Source organism: Dryobates pubescens, chromosome 24 (genome assembly GCF_014839835.1).
Source record: "Dryobates pubescens isolate bDryPub1 chromosome 24, bDryPub1.pri, whole genome shotgun sequence".
In the NCBI taxonomy this organism is placed as follows: domain Eukaryota; kingdom Metazoa; phylum Chordata; class Aves; order Piciformes; family Picidae; genus Dryobates; species Dryobates pubescens.
Window position 1 is genome coordinate 2,695,697 of NC_071635.1, and position 7,865 is coordinate 2,703,561.

General features: G+C 56.1%; 2 protein-coding genes across 2 annotated transcripts; both read right to left on the minus strand.

Annotated features, from left to right (window-relative positions):
- Positions 1-374: 374 nt before the first annotated feature.
- Positions 375-4,031, minus strand: LOC128898463 (RUN and FYVE domain-containing protein 2-like). The gene is made up of 3 exons (XM_054172489.1): positions 3,957-4,031; positions 3,342-3,416; positions 375-1,980 (listed from the first exon to the last, which is right to left on the minus strand). Exons 1-3 carry the CDS (start codon positions 3,999-4,001, stop codon positions 1,837-1,839), a joined length of 264 nt encoding a protein of 87 aa, XP_054028464.1. The 5' UTR covers positions 4,002-4,031; the 3' UTR covers positions 375-1,836.
- A 1,305-nt stretch (positions 4,032-5,336) lies between these two features.
- Positions 5,337-7,849, minus strand: LOC128898462 (trichohyalin-like). The gene is made up of 3 exons (XM_054172488.1): positions 7,619-7,849; positions 6,613-6,715; positions 5,337-5,636 (listed from the first exon to the last, which is right to left on the minus strand). The coding sequence occupies exons 1-3, from the start codon at positions 7,780-7,782 to the stop codon at positions 5,523-5,525; spliced, it is 381 nt and encodes a 126-aa protein (XP_054028463.1). The 5' UTR covers positions 7,783-7,849; the 3' UTR covers positions 5,337-5,522.
- Between the last annotated feature and the right edge of the window lie 16 nt (positions 7,850-7,865).

Consider the following 7,865-nt stretch of genomic DNA (forward strand, 5'->3'; position numbering starts at 1 on the left):
TCAGCCGGCCCCCAGCCTGGCAGGACCTGAGCCCAGGTGCTGGGAAGGTTTGCAGCAGCAGCAGGCTGGGACACCAGGCAGGAGCTGACAGCAGCACAGTGACCTCTCAGGTACAGCCCCCACCAGAGCTGTTTGCTGAGGGGTCCTCAGCTACCTCCCTGCCTGTGGGCGGGGCTGGGACTTGAGTACCTTCTCAAGAGCTGTCCTGCTTCTCACAGCCAACAGTCACAGCCCTCACTTGGGGCAGCAGCTGCTCCTGCTGGGACAGGGGACAACAAAGCTGTCACTGGAGAGCTGCAGAGTGCTGGGCTGAGCAGCACTGAAGTCACCCAAGCTGGGTTCCAGTTGAGAATCACTGGGGGTCTCTCCTGGGGGATGAGTCACACTGGGTGGGATGCAGAACAGAGCTCTCCCAGCTGTGCATGAAACCCTCCACACTGAACTGAACAACCCCCAGATTCTGAGTGGGGGACTGCTGGCACCCCTGCCACACCACAGCCCTAGAGGCACTCCGAGGGGAGGCTTCTGGGGACTGCCAGGAGGGGAAAAAAGCAGGAAAGTGAAACTATTTCAAGTGGTGCCCCCTGTGCCAGGGCCTGGCTCTGAGGGGCAGCAACAGGAGCTGGAGAGCTTGGGTGGCTGCATAGCCCAAGGCCTAGAGGGAGCTGGGGGTTCCAGTGAGCACCCCCTACGTACCTGACACTTCAGCATGGCTCCAGCCAGCCCAGGCAAGAGAAAAAGGCCCCTAAGGGGCTGAACCCCTAACCCCAAAGAGAATCTGCCACCCCAGTGCATCTGTCACAGATAGGTCACTTCTATGGACTACAACAGAGCCTGTGGTCCTAGAGGCTGAAGGTGGCTTCCAGTACAACCCAGACCAAACTATGAGCCCCTACGTGCTCCAGGAGGAAGCCACCACAGCTTTTGGGAGCAATGTGGAACCCCTGGAGGAAACAGCAACAAAGACTGATGCAGCTGCAACTGTGACCCTGCAAACTGCTGCCACCAGCACTCCCCTGTAGGTGAAGGCCATCCCCATCTCATCTAGGTGAGAGCAAAGTGAGGGTGAGGTGCCAGCTGTCTTACAAGGACCTCTTCATGTGCCCGTGGGGGAGAGGTGGATGGAGGTGGCTCTGAACCTGGAGGATTTGGTATGGAGGTACTTGGGGATCCAAGCCCTGCCAGCTACCACCCAGAGACTGACAGCAAAGTGGCAGCCTGTGCTTTGGCCACTGCTGCCACCAAGTCACAGTGAGGGTCTCCAAGGGGAAGGGCTGAGATGCCCGAGGTGTTTGTGTGTCAGGTCAGTGCAGGTTCTCAGTTCTCACACCTCAGAACCACCCCAGCCCCTCAGAGAACTTGGACAGCTTGGACTATTGGATGCTGCTGTGCACAGCTGAGCCCAGGGAGTGAAGCCAGAGGGTGCCCATGGGCCTCACCCACCACTGGTACAGCCCAGCTGGGCTGGATTGTCCAAGGCCATGGGGAAGGGGAGATGGAACTTCAGGGGCAGCTCCTGCCCTGCTGGCAGGGAGCCCAGAGCAGCAGCAGGTCTGAGAGCACACACTGGAGGCCAAGGCTGTCCCCCCAGGCAGACACACAAGAGCTCTCTGGGGTGCTCTCTGTTCTCACCATGCCCCGAGGCTGCTCCGTGGGACATCCTGAGAGCAGAAGGGCTTTAGTACCAGGAAGCCACAAGAGACTCAACACCATGAAGCTGCTTCCCACCCCAGACCTCCACAGAACCCAGGCAAGTGTCTTCTCTTCGCCCCTGAGCAACTCCAGGAGCCACCATCAGCTACAGGTTGTTTCTGTCACCTCTGCTCTAGCTGTCCCCTACAGGGGGCTGCTGGAGTACTGCTGGATGAGCTGCTTGTGGCAGGCGTCGCAGACGCGCTCGGGGTTGATGCTGGAGGGCAGGGGCAGCTCGTTGCCTGAGCAGGACTCGCAGAAGATGCCACCACAGTTCTTGCAGATGTTCTGGAAGGCAGGGAAAGGACAAACAGGGGAGTTCAGGACATGAGCAACACGGAGGGCTACAGAGATGCTGAGGGGACTGCAACATCTCCCGTGTGAGGAGAGACTCAATTTGGGCTCTGAGGAGGAATCAATACTTCAAGGGTGGGTGGCAGGAGGAGGGCACCAGGCTTTGTTCAGTGGTGCCCAGGGACAGCACAAGGGGTGACAGGCACAAACCTGACCATCAGAAGCTCCATCTGAACAGGAGGAGGAACTGCTGTAATGTGAGGGTGCTGGAGCCCTGGAGCAGGCTGCCCAGAGAGGTGGTGGAGTCTCCATCCCTGGAGAGATTCCAACCCCACCTGGCTGTGCTCCTGTGTCAGCTTCTCCAGGTGAATCTGCCCTAGCAGGGAGATTGGCCTGGCTGTCTCCAGAGGTCCCTTCTAACCCCTGTCATCTGTGGCTGATGTTTTATCTCACTACCAGGCAGTGAACCCAGATCCTCTGCTGGGCCTGAGAAAGATGCTCCCAGACTCCCCTCTTGTCCCCATGGAAGAGACCCCAGGTTTGCTCCTGTACTAGGGGCAGCTGATAGCAAAGCTCCTGAGGTCAAAGCAGAGGAGCTGAAGGCTTGCAGCAAAGCAGGGTAGAGAGGGAAGAGCTGCCAAAAATGAACCAACCACCTTTAACTGACTGTCAGAGGTGCCCATCACTGGTCACTTGGCCAGGCACAGCACCTCCTCTCCACACAGCTTCCTGGCCAGGTCACAGAATCACAGGGTTGGGAGGGACCTAAAGGATCTTCTAGTCCCAACCCCCCTGCCATGGGCAGAGGCACCTCACACTACAGCAGGTTGCTCAGAGCCACATCCAGCCTGGCCTTAAAACCTTCCAGGTCACCTCATTGTGCTCCCCATTGCCCAAGCTCTATTTGTAGCACAGGCAGTGAGTGTTCATCTTCACCTGGGTGCAGAGCTCAGGGCCCTGCACCCCTCAGGCTGTGCAGCTGTGAGGGGAGCAGGAATGGCTCAGCCACACAAAAAAAGCCAAGAGAAAAAGGCAAGGTGGCTGCCATGGAGAAGCAACAAAGGTAACAGAACCACAGGATGGCAGCTTGGAAGGGACCTCCAGGAGCATCTCCTCCAACCTGCTCTCACTTCTGATTAACCCCAGAAGAAAAAACACTTGGCTGAAAAGGGAGAAGCTGCTGAGGGGAAGGGAAACCAAACCACTGAGGAGAGTGGGGAACAAGCTGGTTAATGAGGTCAGCTCAGCAAAGGGCTGTTTGCTTTGCCCCAGCTCACCAGGAGAGCTGTCCGCCCAAAGCCAACCACCAGTGGCCACCAGAGGGCAGAGGTGACCGCACCAGCCCCCGCAGTTACCTTTCTCTTGCCTCGGCTGCTCTCCTCCCGGCAGAGCTGGCAGACCTCAGCGCTTCCAGGTCCTGAGAGCTGCTCCTAAACCCCAAGTGAAACCCAAGATGTTCTGCTTTACCCTGGACAGAGCACCGGGGTCAGAGCTCTGGGGCTGATCTGCATCTTACAAGAGGGAGGAAGATCTCACAGGGGTTTGTAACCCCCCCAGGCTGGCTGTGCAGGGTGAGCTGCAGCTGCATCAGCCACAGCATGAGGCAGGAAAGGAGGCACAGCACAGCTGCAGGAACCAAGCACCACACAGCTCCATCTCCAGGCTGAGACCAAGGCTGCTGGCCCAGCACCTAGGTGGGAACTCAGCACCTTTTCACCTGACAGATGCAGAAACTCCCCCTGGACAGGACCCCAGAGCAGCAGCATCCCTCTGGCAGCTGGGGTCTGCCTGGCACCTGGGGCAGAATGTCCCCAACAAGAGAACTATGGGCTCGGCAGCCAAACCCTCACCAAGGCCACCCACAGGACAACCTGCAGGGTGTGTGGGCAGGGAAGATGCTGCAGCCAGCCAGGAGCTCCCTCAGCACCCTTGTCCTTCAGCATCCCCATGCAAGACACAGAATCACCCACCTGCTCTTCCTGCGTGCTGCTCGGTGCCCTGCAAGAGAAGGACATCGTCACCTGGAGCTGGGGCTCAGCAAAGCACCTGGGGCCCTGGGGATCCCCTCAGCCTTGCCTTGAAAATCCTAAAGTGATCCAGCTTTGGGTTTGTGCAACCAAACCCCCACTGCCAGCAGGCACAAAGGTGCTCAGGAGCTTGGCAAGCAGTGTGTGACTGCTGCTGTGTGCACACTTCAGCAGAGCAGAGAAGCCTCTCTCATGGAACCACTTGGGTTGGAGAAGACCTTTCAGATCACTGCATCCAACCATTCTCTAACTCTGCCAAGGTGCTAAACCATGGCCCTCAGCACCACCTCTCTGCAGCTTTCAAAGCCCTCCAAGGGATGGGGACTCAAGCACCTCCCTGGGCAGCCTGTGCCAGGCTTTGAGAACCCTTTGAGAGAAGAAGTTCCTTCTAATGTCCAACCTCAACCTCCCCTGGTGCAGCCTGTGGCCCTTTCTTCTCTAGATGGCACAAGCAGAGGTTAGAGCCAGCTTTCAGCTTTGTTACTGCAAAATGTTTGATGCCTCACAATGTCCTTGAGCAGTGGGGATGCATTTTGAGGCCTTCCAGGCAAATCAGCAGCTGGATGCTCCCCCTGCTTGAACTCGGGGCTGGAAGGTTTCTGCTGCCTGCTGAAGCAGATCTGAGTCCAGCTGATGCTGGCTGTAACACCACACTCTCCTGATTCACTTTGTGCTGTGCCAGAGCTGACATCCAGAGCACTTCACACAGGCTGGCACCATCAGCCCTGGGCAAAGTCCTCCTCACAGAGCTGTCCCCTCTGGCTTCCAGAGCCCCTTTTCACTTTTCAGATCTGCAGCTTAACTTTCCAATACTGAGCAAACCCTTCAACAAGAACTCTCTTCTGTGACATTCAGCTCAGAAACCTTCCTGAGCTGAGGAACCTGAGCTCTGTCTTCATCTAACCATCTTCTTGGACTGCAATTACTCCAAGCTCTCTTTCTCAGCTTCCATTCTCCTCCAAATCCACTCTTCTTTACCTCCAAATGCCACTGATCCACCAACCCTTCTCCTTTCCCTCCCTGAAGAGATCCTTGCACATAGAATCCATAGATGCACAGAATGGTTTGGGTTGGAAAGGACCTTAAAGACCATCCAGTTCCAGCCCCTGCCATGGGCAGGGACACCTCCCCCCAGCCCAGGTTGCTCAAGGCCTCATCCAACCTGGCTTTGAACACCTCCAGGGAGGGGATATCCCCAGCCTCTCTGGGCAACCTGTTCCAGTGCCTCACATGAGTACCAAAGGTCCAGGTCTCTGCAGCCCTTGGGTTTTGAAGATTCACTGAGCAAGAAAAATGAGCAAGTATCAAGTTTATGGAGGAAAAGGTAAATGGGAGAGAGAGAGAGAGCTTCTCAGACACAGAAATGCTGGTGACAAGCAGCAGAACCTCCTCAGAGCTACCAAAAGGAGCTGAGACCTCAAAGGGCACGAGGGTGAAGATCTTTCTTCAAGAGATTGCTCTAGTCCAACCTTCCAACCAGGAAAGAAGGTAGAGAAGGGGAAGCAGGGCTCAGGAGAACCATGAGAGCTGATTTCCCCCATACTTGTGTGGCAGGATGCTGTTCTCCTCTCTCAGGGGCTGTTTCAGTTTAGGGTTCTCCTCCTGGCTTTTCAGCTTCCCATCCTGCCAAAAGGAAACAGTGACCCATCAGCTGAACCCTGTGGAGCCTCCACATCCAGCCCTGCCTCCCTGCAGACTACACACTGGGGTGGTGGGCATGGGGCCTGCCCCTCCTGGCTCTGAACTCCCATCACAGAATCCATTGGGTTGGAAGGGACCCTTGAAGGCCATCTTGTCCAGTCCACCCCCAGAGCAGCTCTCCCTGATTTCCCTCTGCTGTGAACAAAAAGTTGTCTTCCTGCTTTGGGGATGGGCTCTCAAACATGTCCCCTGACCTGCTGACAGCAGAAGGTACAAGCAGCTCCACACTCCCCCTTTTTGATCTCAGCAGCAGAGGCTGCACAGCTAAATGGGCCAAGAAGGCTTCTTAAAGCCTGATCAGGGGGAGCAATCCTCTCAGCCAGGAAAGGAAACAAACCCAGGTGACAGCCCAGGCCATGTGTGCCTGCTGCAGCACCAGGGTCAAACCCCAGCCCCCAGCCTACATGGGGAGCTCTGGCAGGACATCCAGCACCAGCTGTGAGAGCTCCACAACCCCAGCAGAGCTCCTGCAAGCACAAGCTGCCAGCGGATGAAGGACCTCCTGCAAGTCCTGGGACAAAAGAGAGGCCCATTCTGGAATGCAGGGAGCAGGGACCTGGTCTCAAGACCCCTCAGCAGTGAGGAGAAGCTTCTGTTCTGCCCTTGGAAAGAACTGACCAACTGCTGCTTCACACATGTGCTAACACAATGGAATTAATCACAGATCCACAGAAGGGTTTGGGTTGGAAGGGACCTTCAAGCTCAGCCAGTTCCAACCCCTGCCATGGGCAGGGACACCTCCTACCAGCCCAACTTGCTCAAGGCCTCATCCAACCTGGCCTTGAACTCCTCCAGGGAGGGGACATCCACAACCTGCCTGGGCAACCTGTGCCAGTGTCTCCCCACCCTCACTGCCTGAGCCTGGGCTTCACAGCCAAGGCAAGAGGAGTCTCATTACCTGTCTCAGCCAATTCTTTGTGCTTCTTCTGGTCTCCTGGCTGTGTTGGTGACTCTGGGACCATCTCTCTCTTTCCCTCTTCAGTTCCAGTTCAAGGTGGCTCCTAGAAGATGGAGGTGGAACTGTGAGTCAGGGCTCTGGGTTTGAAATACTCACCATGAGCTGAGGAACTATTTAACCCTCTCCTTACACTAAAGCAGCTGAACCCCAACTCAGAAGCTGCAAAGTGCCTCTTGCAGTAAGAAGCAGTAAGTCACCATGTGTCAGGGTGGGAAATCTCTTCTCCATCTGGTTGCAGCAGCATCTTGTGGGGCATAAACCTCCTGACTATGTCTGCAAGTCCTTCAAAACCAGTTGGTTATCCACCTGTCTCAGAGCTGCTGCTCAGTGCCCTGTTCCATCTTCAGCACCTTAACTGTGACAAGACCAGCCCTGACACCAGAGCCACCAGCCCTGACTGTTTCCTAATGCCATCAGGACAGGATGGATGGGCAGCTCCTCCCCGAGAGCTAGGGAGACTCTTCTGACACCCCACCTGAAGCTGGGACTTGGTCCTTGTGGAGCTGGTCAAGAAACCTGTGGCCATGGCACCTGTGGCCATGGTTTGATGGCCATGGTGGTGTTGAGTCAGTGGTTGGACTGGATGATCTCAGAGGGTTTCCCAGCCCATCCAATTCCATGACTCTATAGATACTCAAGACATGTGTGCCACGACATCTGGGGCCCTGGTTTGATGGCCACAGTGGTGCTGGGTTGATGGTCAGACCCAATGACCTTAGAAGGCTTTTGCACCTGACACAATTCTAGGATTCCATGACCTCATCACAGGCTAAGGACCCCCTGAGTGTCCCACACAGCTTGTGGTGATCCCTATCCTGCAGCTCTGGTTTTCCACGGGGAGGTCACCAAGGGATGCCCAAGCAGAGCGCGGGAAGCCTCCCTTCTGGCCATTCTCTGCTTGCCAGAGCAAACCCAGCCCAGAGAGCTGAGGAAAGGATTTCTTCACCGCTGCCTGGAGAGCTCCTCCACTTCCAGCTGCAGGCTGTTGATCTTGTCCCCAAACTCCTGCTTGAAGAGGCGGTTGTCCTGCTGGGCCAGCTGCCGCTCCCTCTCCGCCTGCCGCAATCTGGATTTGAGCCACATGAACTTGTGATAAAAAACAAAAGCCATGGTGGGGAGGGAAGACTGAGTTTAACCAACAAAGTAAACCAAAACAGAACAAAGGCAAAAGCAAAACAGTGAAGAGGTCCAGA

What these genes read in the sequence shown, in the direction of transcription:
- LOC128898463 (XM_054172489.1), bottom strand. Translation starts at nt 4,001, where the DNA reads ATGTCCTTCTCTTGCAGGGCACCGAGCAGCACGCAGGAAGAGCAG. An exon ending in GCAGCACGCAGGAAGAGCAG is followed by an intron (nt 3,417 to 3,956) that starts GTGGGTGATTCT and finishes CTTGGGGTTTAG; the next exon opens with GAGCAGCTCTCAGGACCTGG. An exon ending in GCAGCCGAGGCAAGAGAAAG is followed by an intron (nt 1,981 to 3,341) that starts GTAACTGCGGGG and finishes CCTGCCTTCCAG; the next exon opens with AACATCTGCAAGAACTGTGG.
- LOC128898462 (XM_054172488.1), bottom strand. Translation starts at nt 7,782, where the DNA reads ATGGCTTTTGTTTTTTATCACAAGTTCATGTGGCTCAAATCCAGATTG. An exon ending in GAGGAGCTCTCCAGGCAGCG is followed by an intron (nt 6,716 to 7,618) that starts GTGAAGAAATCC and finishes TCCATCTTCTAG; the next exon opens with GAGCCACCTTGAACTGGAAC. An exon ending in CAAAGAATTGGCTGAGACAG is followed by an intron (nt 5,637 to 6,612) that starts GTAATGAGACTC and finishes TCCTTTTGGCAG; the next exon opens with GATGGGAAGCTGAAAAGCCA.